Genomic DNA, 21,645 nt, shown 5'->3' on the forward strand with positions numbered 1-21,645 from the left:
TCGCCCATAGGCCTTGCACCACGCAAAGGGGCTTTCCCCTCAGTGCTTGGCTGCCATTTAAAGTCTCGGCCACACTCAACGCAGACAAACAACTTTGCCCCTGAGTGTATATTCAGGTGCCCAAGGAAGACTGCTCGCTTGAGAAAACCTTGGCCACGTTCACGGCAAACAAACAGCTTCTCACCAGAATGGTGTATTTTCAGAATGGACTGGTAGCCAAAGCGCCACCCATCGTCCACAGCCACATGTGTGGCTTCTCAACCGAGTGTGTACTCTCGTGGAGGACAAGCTGTGACTTCCGTACAAAGCCTCGCCCACACTCCTTGCACACATAGGGCTTCTCGTCTGCATGTCTCCTCTGGTGGATAAGGAGGTCTGACTTCTGGATGAAGCCTCGCCCGCACTCACTGCACACGTGGGGCTTGTCCCCGGTGTGTGTCTTCTGGTGCCTGATGAGGTGGGACTTGCGGCTATAGGAGCGTCCGCATTCCTGACACATATGTGGCTTTTCCCCAGAGTGGATTTTCTGGTGGTGAAAAAGGGATGACTTCCAGCTAAATGATTTCCCACATTCCTTGCACACGTGCGACTGCTCCCCTGAGTGGGTTCCTCGGTGCAAGAAGAGGATTGACTTCCGGCTAAAGGCTCTTCCACATTCCTCGCACACGTGAGCCTTTATCCCCGAGTGTGTTGTCTGGTGCATAAAGAGGACTGACTTCTGGGTAAAGCCTCGCCCACACTCATCGCACACGTATGGCTTTTCTCCAGTGTGTGTTCGCTGGTGTCTCAGGAGATGTGAGTTCCGGCTATAGGCGCGCCCACACTCATTGCACACGTAGGGCTTATCTCCCGTGTGTGTTCTCTGGTGTCTCAGGAGATGTGACTTCCGGGTGTAACTTCGTCCACACTCGTCGCACACGTGTGGCTTGTCTCCACTGGACGTTCTCTGGTGTCTCAGGAGGTGTGACTTACGGCTGTAGCTTCGTCCGCACTCCTCGCACACGTGTGGCTTCTCCCCTAAGTGTGTTCTCTGGTGCCTGATGAGATACGAATTCTGGGTAAAACTCTGCCCACACTCCGTGCACACATATGGCTTCTCCCCTGAGTGTATCCTCTGGTGCATGAAGAGTCCTGACTTATGGATAAAGCCTCGCCCACACTCTGTGCACACATATGGCTTCTCTCCTGTGTGTATGTTTTGGTGTGCGGTGAGGCCTGACTTCTGGGTAAAACCGCGGCCACACTCCTGGCACATGTAAGGCCTCTCCCCTGAGTGCGTCCTCTGGTGGATGATGAGAACTGACTTGTAGCTAAAGCCTCGCCCACACTCGCTACACACATGGGGCTTCTCCCGGAGGAGGGACTTCTGGGTGGTGGTCACGTTTGGCTTTAGACCATCTTCTCTCTGGCTGACTGCTCCAAACCTTGAGGCTTCTAATTCCTTCACTGCCTTATTTGTTCCCAACGGACAAATAAACATCTGTTGAGTTGGGTTGGGCGCTACTGCCCCTACATGGTCTTCTCTTGCAGACTTGCGTGTGGAGATGTCTTCTTTCTCTTGACCACCTGAGTTTTCACTCCAGCAGCTCTGACCAGAATCCCGCCGCTCTGGCTTCTCCTCTGAGTGCTCCCCGTGCCCCAGACTGGAAGCCCCGTAGTGGGAGCGAGGGTCTGTACCCACATCTGGGAAGGTCTGAAGCACGTGTTGGTTGAAGAACTGCTGACAGGAGAAAGGCAGAAGGCTGGAGGAATAGGGGTAGGTTTCTGCATTTGGTTCTGCTGAAGAAAGAAAGTTTACAGTTAGAGAAGCCATGAATGTGCCTGCCTGGGCTGTCTGTCTTCATGCGCGGTCGTCTCTGGCTGCGGCAAGACCCTGGAGGGCACCAACAGTGAAGTGTGTGACAAACAGCTGCAAGGCTGGCTTTATGGAAGACAGGCGGGCAACCTGCTTGTTCCAGACTCTAAAGCAGGGGTCCTCAAACTATGGCCCGCGGGCCACATGCGGCCCGCTGAGGACATTTATCCGGCCCGCCTGGTGTTTTTGCTCCATTTGTTTTTTTTACTTCAAAATAAGATATGTGCAGTGTGCATAGGAATTTGTTTATGTTTTTTTTTTAACTATAGTCTGGCCCTCCAACGGGTCTGAGGGACAGTGAACTGGTCCCCGGTTTTAAAATTTTGAGGACCCCTGAAGGTCTAAAAGGTCACAGCTTTGAAAACCCCATGGAACAGTTCTGCTCTGAATTGAACTGAGCCAAAAGCAACGAACAGACGTCTAATTCAACAAGGGCCCAAACACACGGTCACAGTTTCTTCTGACTCATAGTGACCCTACAGGAGAACTGCCACAAAGGGTTTCTAAGGCTTATTATTATTGATCAGAAAGTTACTTTAATAGTTATAGAACCTTTTCCCCACATAATCAGTATAAAAGACATTGATATTTTCTTAATGGTCAGAATGACTTGCGTTTGAGGGCTTGGTGAAGTGGGTCTGAAATCAACAAAAGGTCTGGACTGTTGGCTCTGAACTCATCCTGGGAAGCGCACCCTGCTGATGGTGGCTGTGCTTAGCTCTCAGGAGATGGCCCAGTCCTTTTAAGAAACCACATCTCCCTTCCTCTGGTCGCTCTCTGGAGGCTGGAAGTGAATCTGGCAGCTCACTAACCATCTTCCAGATCCTGTCATGTATGACGTCTTCAACATTCAGCTCTGACTGCATCCATTTCAATTTTCTCTCTTCCTTTCGAAGTTGCTTTAGTAATGCTAAATCACCCAAAGTATTTTCTCTTTCTTCTCAGAGGTTTCTTACTACTGCTGAGGTGTAAAGTATACAATTGTTTTCTGACCCTGTCCCTACTGGAATAAGCTACCATCAGAGATGCAGAGGCTTTGTTTACAGGCATGGCTGGCATCCGTTTTCCTGGCAAAGGAAGCTGTTGGAACTGTAGTGTTTAATTCGTGTACTATTCAGTCATCAATCATCCTCGTCACCTTGAGCACTTCCTACATACATTTAAAACAAAATAACTTAGAACTTGGCAAACCCGTCACAGTTTACCCTGCCACTGGGCACGCCATATTGGACCAAGGCTTTAAATCTTTAGCAGAGCAGACTGACACCTCCAAATGAAACGTCTCACCCACTGATTTCTCCATGGGTTTGAATCACTGACTTTCCAGTTAGCAGCTAAATGCCAAAGTAATGTGCCACCAGGGGTCCTATGCCTTGATCCTTATTAAACCGAAAATATCGAACCAGTTGCCGTCCCATCGATATTAACTCATGATAACTCTATGTGTATTACAGCAGAACTCTGATTCGTGATTGATTTTTTTTCAGAAGTAGGTCTCTAGAGGCCTTTTCCAAATCTTTGGGGATTCTAACCTCCAACCTTAAGATTAAGATGACAGTGCGTGCATGCCTGTCGGCACCATTTAGGCTTCTGGATCCTATCGGTTTTCCAAGATTCAGTTCCAGCTTCCCTCTTGTGGCAAATTTTATTGTGGTCAAATTACATCACGCCATTCCCCACTTAGCCCATCCCTGCTGAGCCATTCTTCTCTACGTTAGGACATGCGCTCACACACAGCAAGTTGAACAGAAAGCCCATCTTTCTCCCTGGAATGTTCCGTGGACTTCAACTGCCGACCTTGCCGCTTGTAGCCCAACACATAACCCACTACACCACCAGGGCTCTGATAACAGCGTAAGTCTGACTGCATGGCCTGGGAGATACTGCAGGGTTGGTTCCAGACCACCGTTATAAATACAATGAAAGTCACATTAATTTCACACACACGCGCACATACACGCACATACACACATGCACACACACACAAGGTGGGTGAGGTTGCAAACTGGTCTGCTAGCCACTCTAAGGAACAAAGACGTGGCAGTCTATAAAAGTGTACAGCCTCAGAAACTCCATGGAGACAGTTCCTTTCTGTCCTACAGGGTTGTGAAGAGTTGGAATCAACTTGAGCACAGTGGGTTTGGATTGTCATCGTCTACTGCATGTGTGGTGATCATTGTGAATAGACCGGAAATACTGTAAGAACGATCAAAATGTAACACAATAAAGCGAACACAGGTTGTTGTTGTTCTGTCGGGTACCACTGAGTTGGTTACGACCCGTAGCAACCCTATGCACAACAGAATGAAACACCGCCCGGTCCTGCACCGTCCTCCGATTGTCCCTCGGCTCGAGGCCATTGTTGAAACCGCGGTGTGAATCCATCCTGTTGAGGGCCTCCTTATCGAACATGGTGTCCTTTCTCTGGGGACTGGTCTCTCTCTCCTGACAATAGAGCCAAACGACACATTGAGTTGAAGTCTCCCCATACTTGTCTCCAAGGAGCATTCTGGCTGTACTTCTTCTAAGTAGATTGGTCTGTTGTTTGGGCCATCCATGGGACTTTGTCTTTCTATAGTCTTCACCAGAACCCTAACTCAAGTACATCCTTCCTGCGGTGCCCTCCTCCAAAGTCCATCTTTCACATGCACATCAGGCAAGGGAATACACCATGGCTGGGGGCATGCACACCCACTCCTCCCAGGAGCCTACCTGCTTTCAACCCTCTAAAGAAGTCTTACGCAGTAGATTTATCCAGTGTGATGCCTCATTGAGCTCTTCACCGCTGCTCCCACGAGTATCGCCTGTAGATCCAAGAAAATGAAATCCTAGACAACGTCTGCGTCTTCTCCGTTTAGCATGATGCTACAACGATCCAGTTGGGAGGACCTCATTGAGTAGCACTCCAAACTGAAGGGAGCCAGCCTTGGCCTTCATCACCAAGTGCATCAAGCCTGCCTCAATTGCAGCAAGCATGGTTGGGTCAACTGCATAGCACAGGTTGTTAATACGCCTTCCTCCCATCCTGATGGTGCCTTCTTTTCCACATAAGCCAGCTTCTCTCCTTATGCACTCAGCATGCAGATTGAGTAAGTACCATGAGGGGATGCAACCCTGATGCGTCTTTCCTGATTTTAAACCAGGCAGTATGCCCTTGTTCTGTTCACACCGCTGCCTAGTAATCCATGTACAGGTTCTGCTCCAGTATAATGGAGTGCAATGTGATTCCTGGTCGTCTCATAGATTATCCATAGTTTGTGATAATGCATGCAGTCAAAGACCGTACCATACTCAATAAAGCACAAGTGCATATCTCTCTGGTATTCTCTGCTTTCAGTCAAGAGCCAGCCTTATTGCACATCCTGTTCTGAATCCCGCCTGTACCTCTGGCAGCGCCCTCTCAACGTACCACTGCAATTGCTGTTGGATGATCTTCAACACAATTTTACTTGCATGCGGTAGTAATAGTAGTCTATGATTTGAACATCCTGTTGGGTCATCTTGGTTGGAACGGATGCAAACATGGATTGCTTCCAGGCCTTTGGCTTACTTCGTGATGGTTTTGACGTCAACCCACAGCTCAGCAGGTCTGGCGTCATTAGTGTTCAGTGCAAATCTGTTCTTGAGATAGTCTCAGAATTCGGGTGGGATGGATGCAAGGTCATATTTTGACCCTTGTGGATTGTTTGAATTTTCTTCAGCTTCCACCTGAACTTACATATGAGCAATTGATAGCATGTGCCACAGTCGGTCCCTGGTCTGGTTTTAGCTGCTGATATTGAGCTTCTCCAACTTCTCTTCCCACAGATGCAGTCAATTTGATTTCTAAGTAGTCCATCTAGAGAAGTTCATATGTATGTAATGTATAGTCATCATTTGTGTGATTGAAAAAAGGTATTTGATATGAACAAGTAGTTAGTCTTGCCAAACTACCGTGCATTCTCCAGCTTCAATTACATCACCGGGAGCATATTTCCCAACTACTCTTCCTTCCCTTTGTTTCTAACTGTTGCACTCCAATTACCAATTTTTTTTTCTATTCACCAATTACCAATTATTATCCGTGCATCTTGGTTACATATTTGATCAATTTCACACTGAAGACATTTTTGATGTAATTCTTCAATTTCTTCCTCCCTAGTTTTAATTGTTGGTTCACAAATCGGAAACAATAGTTATATTGACTGGATTCCTCTGAGGGTCTATAGATATAATCCTATCACAGACAGCATTGTATTTCAAGATAGATCTTGACACATCCCTTTTGACAATAAATGCATAACAATTCCTCTTGATTGTATCATCTATGGCAGAGTAACTGTGGCAGTTACATAACCTACTGTCAACCTGAGAAAGGGGTGGAGTCTAGCCTGTCAAAGCAGGTTGCAGCTTGACGACCTCATTTGGAGGCACACCAGAGATAAACAGCTCACTGGTGGCCACTCACTCTGCTTTGTCTCACTGAGAGACATTCCTGCTGACAAGCCACATGGAGTTAAGCTGAGGGAGCCAGAGCCCTGGAGCTGCAGGAGCCAAGTGGAGACCCACACCAGCACTGAGATGCTTCCACCGCCACTGGATCCACAAGATTTTCCATTCACTGCCCTATGATCTTCCTGTATTCTGTGTCATTGCATGTGTTGCATGAGTTGAAGAATTTATAGTCTGATATCAGACCTACGGGCTAATAATCAGACTTATGGACTTGATCTGGATTGGGCTGGGATGTTTTCTCAATACGCAATTGCTCTTTCATATAAAGTTCTTTCTTATATACATGAGTCTCCCTGGATTTCTGTATTCAACCCAGATGAACATAGTAACCATATGATTTTGATTCAAAATGACCAATATGAGTCAATTTCAGCTCGCTAACACCTAGAGCAGGGGTCCTCAAACTATGGCCCGTGGGCCACATGCAGCCCACCGAAGACATTTATCCGGCTCGCCAGGTGTTTTTGCCCCATTTGTTTTTTTACTGCAAAATAAGATTGCAGTGTGCACAGGAATTTGTTCATGGTTTTTTTTTTAAACTATAGTCCATCCCTCCAATAGGTCTGAGGGACAGTGAACTGGCCCTGTTTAAAAAGTTTGAGGACCAAAAGGAAAATGAGCTGATTCCAGGAACCCAAGTGGAAGGCAAATTTTGAGAATGACGAAGGCAACGAATGCATATGGGTGCTTTGCTCAATTGATGTATGTATGGATTGTGTTAAGAGTTGTATGAGCCCCAATAAAAAGATTTATTAATTTTTAAAAGTTTGAGGACCCCTGACCTAGAGTATCGATCTTTACACGTTCCAGTTCATGTTTGACTTTGTTTGCCTAGATCCATATTCCGTACATGCCCAGTTCCAGTTTTCAGATGTTTACAGCTGTTTCTTCTCATTTTGAGTCTGGCCCATCAGCAAATGAAGAACCAGAGGCTTTACTCCCACGGGCTTAACTCCCTCAGCAGCATCATGGTCAACTCAACATTAAGAAGGCAGCTCCTCTTACATTACATGTCAAGTGTCTTCCGAGTTGAGGGGCAGCCTCTGACACCATCTGTGACAAGGTTCTTCTTACGTGTGGTAGGCATGCAGGATCTGACAGTGTTTGATGCCGTGCACAAGACTTTCAGCCTTTATTTCCTCTGAAGCGGACAGCTTAATGTGCTCTTACTCTGGAAGCTCTGCTGAAACCTGTTCGCTTTGGGTGTCTGCTGGCCTTTGTACCAGTGATATCGATTCCAGCATCCCAGCAACACACAAGTCACCACAGTGCCACAAACTGACAGATAAGTCGTCGAAGGGAACACATGCTGTGGGGAAAATGGTGCCAATTGATCTTCTTAGCGCAAGGTTGCCGCAAACCTTCAATTTCTAAAAAAGGCAGTGCTGGCAAAATGTCATCAGTAAAGCATACTGAATGAAGTAAGACGTGTCTGGATACGTCAAAATTGGTCGTTTGCTATGTAGGCCACTCGATGGGGTTTGTGTGATGAAATTACCCAGTCTATATTTACTGAAATATCTCTCCTGTGAATTCTTTACAGATCATTTCAGGGAGAACTGGCCCACTTACTGTTAATAGTACACTTTAATAAAACATATCATAACATGAAGCGATGGAAGGAATCCAGGAAGAGAGAATGATTGAGGAAGAAAAATAGCATGATATCAAATTCTGATAATGTTGAGAATCAACTTTTAATATTTGTAGGCACAGAAATAGAGCTATGGCAGTGACAGAGAAAATGGGTGCATCACCATACGTGAGGGTGGGGATCATTGTGAGGGCTCACAGGTTGTTGAAGGATGTGACGCACACACAGAAAAAGGGCACGAGGTCAAGTCCTATGGATCTCTAGAGTTGGAAGAGAAGAAAGAGAAAACCCCAAGAGAGGGACTAGAGAATGGAGAACACTGTGGGGTCACACGAGAGAGAAATATGTTTCACAAAATCCAACTGGGTTCAGATATACCAGCTTTCCACGGCAAGATGAATTTGAACCAACCTTATGACTTCCCTCTAAGCCAGTTGAATGTGTCCACAGAGAAGACCATGAGAGAAAAATAAACAGTCAATCTGATAAGACTGACTACTGATCGCCATGTCAAAACATGCTCAACTCACCTTTGCACAGTGGCAAGGTAGTAGCCAATGAGGTCGATCCGAGGTGTGATTATTGCTAATTGAAAAACAAACCAAATCCGTATTCAACTAAACTGAAACGGGCACATTTCTACAGGTGGCCTCAGACTTCGGACAGAGTTCTATTCAGATGGAACCATCTAGCGTTGACCGTGAGCTAAGTTGGATATATCTCATGTTGGTTGTCTTTATCATTGGTGGAAATGATAAAAATAAATAAGTAAATTCTCCTTTCGACGTCTACAGCTACGCTGGCTCCTTATCAAGCCAGGAGTGAATACTACAGTAAATAAATAAAAATACCAACCTAACTGCCATGAAGCCAATTCTAATTCATGGACAGCCAATGTGTTATAAAATAGAATGGTTTCCTCGGGTTTACTTTTGGGTTTTATCTTTATTTATTTTATTTGGCCCACAAGGATCTTTATGGCCTGCCTTCTGTGGTGCCAGTGGAGACTCACAGTGATCCTACAGGACACAGAATGCTCTCCAGTGATTCCAATCTTTACACAAACAGACGCACACAATGTGTCCCTGTAGAGTGGCTGGAGGGCTAGGAGAGCGGACTTTTCAGTAGCACGTCAAGAAGCACACCATCAGTGATTTTTTTTTTTTTTGCGCATGGTAGGGATCAATACATATCTAATGAACTAATGAAGGGAAAGAAGAGAAGCACACTCTCACCTACTGAGAGCAGATTCCCATAGATCTCCAGCATCACTTCTTTGTACAGGTTCTTCTGCTCAGCGCTCAGCCTTTCCCATTCTTCCTCCGTGAAGACCACGGTGACATCCTCAAAGGTAACTGGTTCCTAGAATAAGTGTTAAGTCAATGCTCAGAATATCACCTCTCCTACCAACAGCAGGTGCTGCAGAGCACCCTCCACATCCTGACAAGGGGAGTGTGTGAACAGATAACAGCACCGCATGACGAGCCGTGCAGGCCTTAGGACGCAACTGTTGATGGACACTGTGATCTTCTAGACAACAAACACTTTAACACTGTTGTGGAGTAGGGCCCAACTCACTGACACCCTATAGAACAGAGTAGACGGCTGGAAACTGTTATGAAGCAGACTTCCACATCTGTGACTACACAGCCAAATATTGAATCACAAGGACTCCTGTCATGGAATAATTTGAACATAATCAGCTGTATCATTCACTCACTTTAAATACAGAGGTCCTAACTATGCATCGATCCAATATGCATTCATGTCAGGCTTTGCCCTAAGGATCCCCACCCTTCCTTTATATCCAGTTTTGCCTTACTAAAGCTGAAATCACAAAACAGAGCTCCTTTTGTGAGTTTTGTGGGTTGTTCTAGTGGATATCCCAGACAAAGGAGTAATGGGAGTCAGCAGGTCAGAGGGGCGGGAGTACTGGGAGATCACAAGTTTGCGGCTGACATCCTAAAGAAGTAGAAGGAAAACCTGAATTGTAATCAGAGGGTCAAAAGTGAATGAACTTTGGTGACACTGGGGGTTAGGCTATGGGATGCTAACCCAAAGTCGGCAGTTCAAACCCACCAACTGCTGTGGGAAGGAAAGATGAGGGGGCTGCACCCATTCAGATGTACAATTCCAGAAACCTTACACAGGGTTGCTGTAAGTCAGAATCAATTGACTGCGTACATTTGGCTTTTTAAGTCATCAATGAGAGAGCCCAGACTAAAGGGCAGTATTGTCTGAGCTCCTGAAATATGATCTTGCTCTAGATAGCTAGGGCCAGAGCAGTAATGGCTACACAGGCAACTGGTTTCATAACGGAATGGATAAGTGGAAATTGTGAGATTTATTGGCAAAATATCATATTCCTATAAATATCACGGCTATTACAGATGATTGTTGAAGGACATGAACATTTTACTATGTTCTCTATGTCTGTATGTTTAGAAAGTTCAGTTATTAAAAAGTAAAAAGGTGCCTAGTATACAAGATGAACGTGCAGTGGAAATTAATAGTGCAAATAAAATGTTTCAAATCTCGACTTAAAAAAACAACAACAAAATAAAGCAACCCAGCACTCTTCTGTTACAATTACATGGATTCTCAACACTAATCTTTTATTATATTTTCCAAAAGGGAAAATAAAATGCAGAAACAATGCCAAAACATTTACAATTAACACCAGGTATTAGACAAGAGACCTTAAAATAATATGTAAAGGTTAATTGCCCTTTCCCTTGCTCAAGACGGAGGTTATGAACCTATAATCAGTAATGCGTAAAATAGTACTTGACATGAGGCATGAAAATCTAACACTTGATCACTCTCTTTTCTCCAGACAGAAAGCACTGGTCCATTCTCTGAACATTTCAGAAAAATATGGTAATTCCAACTCACCTGTAATTCAGGCTTCCTCTTCTCTTCCTGGGACATGTCAGTAGTCTTAGAAGGCAAACATACGGGGAGAAAAAGAAACTGGGAAGGAACAGACATCCCATAATGCTCCCAGAGCAGCTCTTCTGACATGGGCCAGAAGGAAGGAGCCACTTCACTGAACCGTGGCCCCAACACATCCTCACTGAAAATGGTGCCTGGGTACTCCTCTCCTCCCCTCTCCGTACCCTCGAAACTCTCATCTTTTGCCTTCTGTCTGTGAGTCAGTGTCTTCATGGTTGTCCTGTCTTTCCTGTGCTTCCAAGCCAAAATCTTCTCTCAGTCCCGAGTTCCCCACGCAGAAGGATCAGCAGCCGTGTAATGGCCCCAGACTCAGTCCCATAACTGCCTGGAAACTGCTACAGGACAAGCACTTCATCTGCAGCAGATGTCTGCTGCCGGGGTGACTGCTCCACACCTCAGGTAGGGGCGTCCCTCTTTTCGTGCATCCAGGGCCTGTGGGAGGGAGAAATGACTTTGAGACGCTAATTGTGTGCTCTACACGCGGCTTCATCAGCAGTGAGGGACTCACGCCTTAGACGAATCAGTCATCTGACACCAGAAGGAGAAAAACATGGGCAAAGTTCAGGTGGTTAGCTGGGTCTTTAAAACCATCTGAACAAGACAAAGAGAAGGGGGACGTCGGACAGTGGCAGACATGACAAAATAGTAATGATTTATAAATTGTCAAGGGTTCGTGAGGGAGGGTGGATGGGGAGGGCGGGGGGAGATGAGGAGCTGATACCAAGGGCTCCAGTAGAAAGCACATGTTTTGAGATTGAGGATGGCAGCAGATGTACCAATGTGCTTGACACCATGGATGGATGGATGGATGGATGGATGGATGGATGGATGGATGGATGGATGGATGGATGGACGGACTGTGATAAGAGTTGTACGAGCCCCCAATAAATGATTTTTTTTAAAACAAAGAAAGAAAAATCATTGCAATGGAGTTCATTCTGACCTGTGATTAACCTACTAGGCAGAGGAGCAGAGACCCTCACCCCTGGTTTTCAAGGCTGTAAATATTGACCCAAGCAGAGAGCCGCCTGCCCCTTCCTCCATCAGAAGGGCTGGTGGATTGCATATGGTGACCTCAGTCACCAAGATTCCTCCTGAGCGCCTCCAGGGGCAGAGGCAGGCTTGGCCTGTGGAGTTGGAGACCATAAGCCATGGGCCCGACATCAAGACCACTCCATCACCCCTTGGCGGTGGTGGCAGCGGAGGGCAGTATGCTTCTCCCTGGCCATCTCAGAGGCAAGTACTAGACACTAGCAGGTAAGTGAATGGACGGTGGCAGCACTGCCCACAGGGATGTGGGGATGGACCAAAGCAGAGGGAAACCAAACTCAGCCAGCCCAGGACAATGACTGGCATGTAAGAGCAGAACCGGGGAGAAATGCCGTTCCAGGGGAGAGCCCCATAGGGGAACCAAGTGGATCAGAACCTCTCAGCAGCCCTGGAGAAGCGATCAACAAGGAGGTACTGCCCTGGATCAGACCTGGATACCAATGGAAAGAGAAGGCCATGCCATGCAGGGAGGACCCTAGGATCAGAGACATCCCGCCCTTCCCCCTCAGTCACCACCACACAGCCACCTTCCCACCCACCCCCCATGAAAAGCATGAGGAGGAAATAATAAACAAACAGGGAGCTGCTGTCCTCTCTCTCTCTCTCTCTCTCTCTCTCTCTCTCTCTCTCTCTCTCTCTCTCCCCATGAGGCTACAAACAGAAATTCAGTTAAACTGCCTGAACAAAGGCAAAGCGATACGCTACAAGGGCAATGAGGGGGAAAGATGTTTTGGGACAAGCTTATTTTTGAATCGTTCTTAATGTTTCCAACTTTTTGGAATGCTGTATCTGCCAGACATATTTCCGATGCAAAGGAATATTTTTCATAGGGCAAATCAGCGCTTGATGACCGGAAGTTTAAATCCCAAATCTACTTCACCATGATCTCAATAAAAGGGATATTACCTGATCCTGCTCACCAATCCTTGTGTCATTAAATGACAGGGACTTAAGATTTGGATCCACTGCCCCAATTTTAAAAAGTCATGGTTGTGGTCAAAACAATCCAACCAGTGCAGGGCTAAGGTGCCTGACTCACGTCATGGTATTTTCAATGGCCTCTTGTGCACGTGAAAGGTGGGCATTGAATAAAGAAGGCCGAAGAAGAATCGACGCATTTGATTCGTGGTGCTGGTGAAATAGACTGAAAGCAACGTGAAATGCTAAAGGACAAACTAATGTCTTGGAAGAAGTATGGCAAGAGGGCTCCTTAGAGCAAGGATGGCAGGACTTTGTCTTAAATACTCTGGACAGCTTCTCAGGAGAGACCAGTCCCCGGAGAAGGACATCATGCTTGGTAAAGTGGAGGGGCAGCAAAAAAGAGGAAGGTCCTTACAGAAACTCATGTTAAGACAGAGTTTTAGATAAAAGGAAAGTGCACATCAAGAAAACATCCCCACCCAGTGCTGCCCAAGTCCAAAATTAACCCATATGTCCAACACCAGTCCACAAAGTTCTCCTCCATCTCACAAAGCACACGCAATGATGCTGACTGTAGGAGGAAAGCCGAATCAGTGAGCATGTAAGCATCTCAGCGCTGGCAGGGGTCTCCACATGGTGCTCCAACACCCAGGGCTGCATCAGGGTAGGTCCATGCGGCTTCTCTTCGGGGATGTCTTGCAGGAAGTGAGCCTTGCCAGCTGAAGCAGGGAACTGGCTAAGGTAGCTGCACCCTGGTCCGACCATCACAAAGCAAGAGACCCGAGAACTAGAACTAGAAAGGGGAGGCTCACTGAGCCATTTATCTCTCTGCCCTTCAATTAACCCCATGTGTTTATCGGCCAGGTTGGCACAATAAACATTAAGCATCTCACCCTTCAGGGGATGAATGGACACAGTGGCTGCGACCACAGGCTCCAGTTTAGGAACAATTGTGAGGATGGAGCAGGACCGGGCAGTGTTTCCTTCCGTTGTGCAAAGGGTTGTTATGGGTCAGAACCGACTCAATGGCACGTAACAACAATATAGGACATAGATCTGACCCATAAGCTTTTCCAGGGACATCAATCCACCACTTGTCGGGCAGTTTGGCATACTGTGGCGGTTTGCAGGCTACTGCAACACTGGAAGCTGTCACTGGCATTTTAAATACTAGTTGAACGGGGTGCAGTGAAGCTTCCTGACTAACAACAGACTACAAAGGCTGTCCACTGCTGAGGATCGGCCACTGGAAACTCTGTGGATCGTAGCAGGGCACTGTCAGATAGAGCGCTGGAAGGGGAACCTCTCAGGATGGAAGGCCCTCAAAGTACCAGTGAGGATGTGCATGGAGGTCAGTTGTGGCCGGCCCTTGGGGAGGAGGCGCTAGGCAAAAGGAGAAGTAAAAGCTGCAGACACCCACCATCATCATCGCAATGGGGAACGTTCAATGTATGCGTCCAGGAAAACCGGAACTCATCAAAAAGGAAATGCAATATTAAAATAATCGATAAACCAAGCATTAATGGACTGAAAGGGACTGGTATTGGCCATTTTGAATTAGAAAGTCGGACAGTCTACGATGCTGGGGATGACAGACGGAAGAATGCTGCAATACCATCATCCAAAAGAACATTTCCAGATGTATCTTTAAGTGAATGCTAAGTATCGACACGCCTACATGGAAGCACCATTATTTAAATGCATGATCCAACCACAAAAGCTAGTGCTGAAGAACTTGAAGAAGCCTATCACCTGCCTCCGTTTGAAATTGATCAAGCCTGCACGGTAATTATTGCCGATGGGAATGCAAAGATAGAAACAAAGAGTCTGGGACAGTACTTTGAAAATATGACCTTGGTGACAGAAATGAAGCTGGAGATCCCATAACAGAATGTTACAAGACCAGTAACGGCATTGTAAATACTCTCTCTCTCCACCAACATAAATGGCAACTGTACGCATGAACTTCACCAAACAAAATACACCAGACAAGCTCAATATTAGTAGTACAAATGACACCAGGGGCTGACTGTGGAATAGATCACCAATTGTTCATATGGAAGTTGGAGAAAATGTAAACAAGTCCATGAAAGCCAAAGTATGACCTTGACTATATCTCACCTGAAGTTCAAGAACATCTCAATAACAGATTTGACCCATTGCACACTATTGACAGGAGACCTGATGAGGTGTCTTGAAGTAGGATGTCATGGAGAACATCATACATGAATAAAGCACAGGGTTATTAAAACATCAACAAAAGAGAAGGGTCACAGTGTATGTCAGAAAAGACTCTGAAATTTGCCCTTGAACATAGTGTAGCTACAGCAAATGGAAGAAATGATGAAGTCAAAGGACAGAATAGAAATGTCCAAAGGGCAGCTAGAGACGACAAAGGATTCTAATAAATGTGCACACACCAGAAGTTAGAAAAACAAGAAGGGCCCATTCAACATACCTCAAGCTGAAAGATCTGAAGAAGAAAATTCAAGCCTCGAGTCCCAATAATGAAGGATTCCACGGGCAAACCACTGAACGATCCAGGAAGAATCCCAAGAAAATGGAAGAGAAACACAGACGCTATGCCAAAAGAAAGTGTCTGAAACTCAGTCCTTGAAGAAATAGCCTATGATCAGGGACCCATGATGCGTGAGGGAAATTTTAAGCTGCACGGAAGGCATTAGCAAAAAACAAATTCACTGCAGTCAACTCCTAGTGACCCCTAGGACAGGGTAGAACTGACCAGTGAGTTTCTCAAACTGTAATTCCTTTAGGAGAGTACAAACCCTCCTCCTCCTCCTGCCGAGTGTCCGGTGGTTTTCAACTGCTGGCCTGGCACTCAGCAGCCCACTGTGGAACTCCTCTGCCACCAACACTCCACAATTGACGGAACACCGACTGCAACATTTCCACGAGCTGATGAAGCTCCGGAACAGCGGTTCTCCACCTCCCTAATGCCCGACCCTTTCATACAGTTCCTCATGAGGTGGGGACCCCCAACCATCAAATCTTTTTTTCTCTTTTTTTTTCACAAAATCATTTTTGTTGCTACTTCATCACTGTTATTTTGCTATGGTTATGAATCATCATGTAAATAACTAATATGCAGGAAGTATTTTCATTGTTACCAATATCATGAAAGCGTAGCGCTTCGTCACAAAAACATGTCATTCTATATTGTGAAATATTTCTTTCTAATAAAATCAATGAAATTTTGTCTTGAAGCATGGTGTAGCATGGGTAACAGTATCAGGCCGGGTACTCATATGTGGGCAGACCCACGTGGAGACGAATAGAGGAGCGATGTCTCTGGTCCCATGGGAAAGATGTGTTTTCTTGGTTTTTTTTAGACAACAAAGCCTGTTTTATTGCTCGGGGTGAAAGCAGCAGAGATGGGGCCTGGGGACAGGTGGCAAAAGCACTTGCCTAGGTGTCCCTGGGTTCTGGGCCTCAGCACCTGGACCTGCTGGCCATTGGCTTGTAGGCTGGGCCCTCACTGAAGTCAAGTGCCCTCAATCCTGGGAGCCGGGTCCCTCCTCCTCCTCACAGTGGCCCGGGGGACTGCCTGGAGACTGGTCTTGGACACGGGGTGTGACACTGGGTTCCACAGTGGGGGGAGGCCTTTAGGAGGTCTTCTTGGCAGAGGCTACCCCCTTCTTTCTGGGGGCCTTCAGCAGTGCCAGCTTCTTGGGCAGACTGCTGTTGGCCTTCATCATGACGTCATGTTCGATCTTTTTCCGGATGCCAACCTCCAGGTCCTTCTTGAGCTTTCGCTGCTGCACCACGCACGCCTTCTTGGGGGGCGATGACCCAGCCGCCCTTCCTCGGGCCCGGATCCGCTCCGAGGCGGCTGCCGACGGACGCCGCTGCCTTGCTCTTGGCCGACTTCTGACTTCTGCGCCTGGAACTTGTGCTGTCCCTGCGCCATGGCCCCGTGTGCACCGGCAGGGGCGGGGCCAAGGACCGGGAAAGATATATTTTCTGATGGTATTAGGTGACCCCTGTGAAAGGGCTATTTGACCCCCAAAGGGGTCAAGAACCACAGGTGAGGTAGTTTATTGTGCCAACCTAACCGATAAACACATGTGGGGTTAATTGAAGGGCGGAGGGATAAATGGCTCAGTGAGCCTCCCCTTTCTAGTTCTAGGGTCTTTTGCTTTCTGATGGTCGGACCAGGGTGCAACTGCCTTAGCCAGTTCCCTGCTTCAACTGGCAAGGCTCACTTCCTGCAAGACATCCCTGAGAAGCCACATGGACCTACCCCAATGCAGCCTGGGAGCTGGAGCAGCTGTGTGGAGGCCCCTGCCAGCACTGAGATGCTTACACATTCACTGATTCAGCTTTCCTCCTGCAGTCGGCATCATTACGTGTGTTTTGCGAACTGGAGGAGGGCTTTGTGGATTGGTTTTGGACATATGGGTTAATGTTGGACTTGTGGGCTTGGGCAGCACTGAGTTCGGATATTTTCTTGATGTGCACTTACCCTTTATATAAAACTCTGTCTTATACATGAGTTTCTGTGAATTTGTTTCTCTAAAGTACCCAGACTAACACAAGGACCTTCCTCTGTTTTGCTGCCCCTCCACTTTACCAAGCATGATGTCCTTCTCTAGGGACTGGTCTCTCCTGACAACATGTCCAGAGTATTTAAGACAAAGTCCTGCCATCCTTGCTCTAAGGAGCCCTCTTGCCATACTTCTTCCAAGACATTAGTTTGTCCTTTAGCATTTCACGGTGCTTTCAGTCTATTGCAGCAGCACCACGAATCAAATGCGTCGATTCTTCTTCGGCCGTTATTCAATGTCACTAGAACTTTATTCAATGTGCCAAGAACTTTAGAGCATAGCTACCTGGTCAACTGACAGGAAGAGACTCGTTATTCATGGCCACTCCAAAGAAAGGTGGCCCAATAGAATGCAGCAATTATAGAACACTATCAATAATATGATCACATGCAAGTGTAGCTTCACGGCCGATAATTCAACAATGGCTGCAGTAGCACATCAACAGGGAGTTGCCAGAAACTCAATCTGGATTCCAGGTGTCCGTGGCATGAGGAATCTCACTGCTGATGTTTGATGGAGCTGGGCTGAAGGCAGAGGACACCGGAAACGTGTTTGCTGTTGTGGTTGTTAGGTGTCATTGACCTTATGCACAACAGAATGAAACACTGCCTTGTCCTGCCTGCACCTTCCTCACAATTTTTTCCTGGGATGGAGCCCATTGTGTTGCAGCCACGGGGTCAATTCTTCATACTGAAGGTTTTCCTCTCTTTTCTCTGTCCCTCCACTTTACCACACATGACGCCCTTCTCCTGGGACCAGTCTCTCCTGGCACGAAAAGTGTTTAGTTGTGTTTTATGGACTATGCAAAGGCATGTGACTGTGTGGCTCATAATAAACTATGGATAACATTGAGAAGAATGGCAATGCCGGACTACTTCACTGTGCTTATTCAGAACCTATAGGTAGACCACAAGTCAGTCGTTCCAATGGAATAGGAGAACACTGCATAGTTTAAAATTAGAAAAAGTGTTTGTCAGAGTTGTATCCTTTCGTCAGAATGATTCCATCTGTATGCTGAGTAAGTACGATTTATCCAAGGAGCTGGTCGATGTTGCTTTGGGGTCTAAGGAGTGCTTGATCCAAGCTGTGGTATTTCCAACTGGTTTACAGGCAGCTCAGAGTTGGACAATGAGGCATTTGAATTCTGGAACTAGTGTAGAATACAGAAAGTACAGTAGGTTCCAGAAGAACACACAAATCTGTCTTGGAAGAAGTATAACCAGCAGGCTCCCTAGAAGCAAAGATGATGAGACTTCTCAGATGCTTTGGACATGTGACCGGAAAACAACACCATGCTTGGCAAAGTAACACAATGTGGCAGTTACATACTCTCCTGTCAACTTGGCTGGAGGGGTGGAGCCTAGCCTGTCAATCAGGCCACCACTTGATGACACAAAGGCAATAAATAGCTCACTGGAGACCAGACCCACTCTCTCTGCCTTGCCTTTCCTGCCGAGACACAGAACTAGAGGAGACATGTGGAGACCCGCGCCAGTGTTGAAATACTTCCGCTGCCACTGGATCCACAAGATTTTCCACCCACTGGTCTGTGATCTTCCTGCATTTGGCACCATTGCATGTGCTGCCTGAGTCTAAAGAGAAATTTATGGACTAGTATCAGACATGTGGGCTAATATGTATAGGCCTTATGGACTTATTCTGGACTGAGCTGGGATGTTATCTCAATAAACAATTGCTGTTTTATATAAAGCTCTTTCTCATACACAGGAGGGTCTATGAAATTGTTTCTCTAGTCCACCTGGACTAACACACACAGTGCAAAAGAAGATCATCAAGGGGATGGATTGATATAGTGGCTGCAAAATTGGAATGAAACGTAACCATTCTAAGGACGGCACAGGACTGGGTAGTGCTTAGTTCTGTTGTACAGACGGTCACTAAGAACTGGAACCGGCAAGATGGCACCTGACAGTATCTTTATAGGAGCAAACAACCTAAGTTTTCTCCTGTGGAATGGCTGGCGAGTTGAAGCCACCTACTATTCTATCAGCTGTCGAGCAATGAACCCAAACCATACACGCCTTAATGTGTCTGTTAAGAACTGGATTATCTCTGTGCCCCAGAAAGACACCATCAAGGACGCATCCCAACCAATCAACCCCCGATAAAACCCTAGGTTTTTATAATCTTAGCTGCACCCCCCAACTGGGTGTGAGTCGACTGGAATCTGGCTGAACTCATTCGCAGGAGTCCTGGTGGTGTCGTGGTTATGCATCCGCGTGGTCTGCAGTTCTAAAGCACCGGTAAGGTTCTGCAGGATAAAGACTGGACTTTCCATTCTCTTAAGCAGTTACACTTTCAGAAATCTCCAGGGGGTCGCTCTGAGTCAGCATTGACTCGATTTGGGGGCCCGGGAGGGGAAGAACTCATCCACACGCCGTTTAATTACCACATTCTGCGAGTTTAATCCCACCCCAAACCCCAAAAGAAAAAAAAAAACCAAACCAATGTCAACTTCCTAGTCAACCTCCCCAAATACCAATCCGGGGGCTGGAAGGTCCACGTCACGTCCTGCGAGGATTCAAGGCTGACGTCGAACCCAAATGCGCCTCCAGAGGCGAGACCCTAGGCGTTGAGCGGTCAGGGCCCAGATCCAAGTCCCACCACCGGCCCCAATGACCTGCGAACAGACAGACCTACACCTGCCGCCTTCACACCTGGCTCCACCTGTCTGGGGACAGAAAGATGGGGGCTTTCAACTCCCGCCAACAGTTGCAGCCTCGGAAACCCACGAGGGATCGCTAGGAGTCAGCGCTGACTCGCTGGCAGTGAGTCGGGTCCCAAGAGCCCCCTGCCCGCCGGGGAGAGCGCAGTCTGGGGTCAACGGCCCGTGGGAACGGGTCTGCAAGCCCTCGGCCTCGCGGGCAGACTCCGGAACTACCATTCCCAGAATCCTCGCGGGCGGGCGGGCGCTCGTCGGCCGTCACCACAGCCGCGGCAGGCACCCAGGGGACCGACTCACCGGACGCAGGTGGTTGTGGTGACGGCTTCGCCGCTTCTCAAACTCCGCGCCCATCCCAGAGGCAGCCGCTCCCGTGCCCAGTCTCGGTTCGCCCCGTGCGCCCCAGAAGCGACCCTCGGGAGCGTGGGGCGCGTGGTCTCCACGGGAGACTTCCGGGTCCAGCCGTGGGCGCGGGTGACGTAAGCGCGTTTGCTGCGTCGCTTCGGCCACGCCCCCGAGCGCACATTGGAGGCTTTTTTTTTTTTTTTTTTTTTGCAGTGAAGTCGAGTTCCCAGGGTTGAAACTCTTGATTTGTGAGCGCCCCGTGGAGGCTTCTCCTCCAACTGCACAGAGATCGCGGCTCTCCGGGTCGGTTGAGTCCTGACAGCAGCCGCGCGAGATTTGAACAGCGTATCCTTCCCACTGCCTGGTGCTTAAAAGTCGCGGGCAGCCTAGCCTAAAGCTTCTGACCTATTCCCCTTTGTTCGGGGACCGCGCAAAGCCCTAGATAATGCGACCTTTCTAGCCACTTTCTAGTCTTTGTATCCTTCCTGAGAGGGTTTGAGCCCATCCCAGGGCAGAGGTATCTCACCACAGAGCCCTGAGGGGCATGCCACTTGAACCAAAATCCCATTGTTGGGAAACTCTTTGAGGTTAAAGACTGAGAACTATGAACACTCACTGCCACTGAGTCAATGCTGACTCAGGGAGCCCCCCTGTGGGTTTCTGAGATGGTAACTAATTCGTATTGCCTGCTCTTTGAAGAGCAGCTGGTGGTTTTGAACTGCTGACCTTGTGGATCGCAGCCCCTTGCTTAACCACTAGACCTCAAAGCAGGAGCAGAGAGACGCACCAGAATCAGGAGATGGGCAGGAGGAGACTTACAGAAACCAAGGCCTCATAACAAAGTGAAACAGATCAATTATATCCACTTGAAACCCAAGCTCACAAAATACCGTGTACTATAAAAATATACGGAAGCCAGTTTCTTAAAATGTATACATTCAAAGTCATGAAAGCTTCTATTGCACAGTGAGCACCAGATCACAAAACCCAGGTGAATTCAAAAGATGCTTAAGTTTTATTTCCATATGCATAGGGAAGGAGAAATGCCTGCCTGGAATGATAAGCCCAAGGAGGGAAAACAAAACTTTGTTTTAACAAAAGATCTTGTGTTACAGAGCTTCAGTGGGGTATGCAGGTTCTGGCTCTTAAGGAGGGAAGGAAGGAAACCTAGGAGATTCATAAC

General features: G+C 47.3%; 1 protein-coding gene and 3 pseudogenes across 1 annotated transcript; 1 reads left to right on the forward strand and 3 right to left on the reverse strand.

Annotated features, from left to right (window-relative positions):
* Nucleotides 1-54: 54 nt before the first annotated feature.
* On the reverse strand, nt 55-20,582 carry LOC142432717 (uncharacterized). Its single transcript, XM_075537956.1, has 4 exons — nt 20,418-20,582; nt 10,839-11,330; nt 9,179-9,305; nt 55-1,779 (listed from the first exon to the last, which is right to left on the reverse strand). The coding sequence occupies exons 2-4, from the start codon at nt 11,109-11,111 to the stop codon at nt 200-202; spliced, it is 1,980 nt and encodes a 659-aa protein (XP_075394071.1). The 5' UTR covers nt 11,112-11,330; nt 20,418-20,582; the 3' UTR covers nt 55-199.
* Nucleotides 1,817-4,267, reverse strand: LOC142432513 (protein MIX23-like; annotated as a pseudogene).
* LOC142432812 (U4 spliceosomal RNA) lies at nt 8,472-8,601 on the forward strand (annotated as a pseudogene).
* On the reverse strand, nt 16,230-16,797 carry LOC142432102 (leydig cell tumor 10 kDa protein pseudogene; annotated as a pseudogene).
* Nucleotides 20,583-21,645: the final 1,063 nt, after the last annotated feature.

The sequence above is a fragment of the Tenrec ecaudatus genome, chromosome 18 (genome assembly GCF_050624435.1).
Source record: "Tenrec ecaudatus isolate mTenEca1 chromosome 18, mTenEca1.hap1, whole genome shotgun sequence".
NCBI lineage: Eukaryota > Metazoa > Chordata > Mammalia > Afrosoricida > Tenrecidae > Tenrec > Tenrec ecaudatus.

What these genes read in the sequence shown, in the direction of transcription:
- LOC142432717 (XM_075537956.1), bottom strand. Translation starts at nt 11,111, where the DNA reads ATGAAGACACTGACTCACAGACAGAAGGCAAAAGATGAGAGTTTCGAG. An exon ending in AGAGGAAGCCTGAATTACAG is followed by an intron (nt 9,306 to 10,838) that starts GTGAGTTGGAAT and finishes CACTTATTCTAG; the next exon opens with GAACCAGTTACCTTTGAGGA. An exon ending in TGGGAATCTGCTCTCAGTAG is followed by an intron (nt 1,780 to 9,178) that starts GTGAGAGTGTGC and finishes TTCTTTCTTCAG; the next exon opens with CAGAACCAAATGCAGAAACC.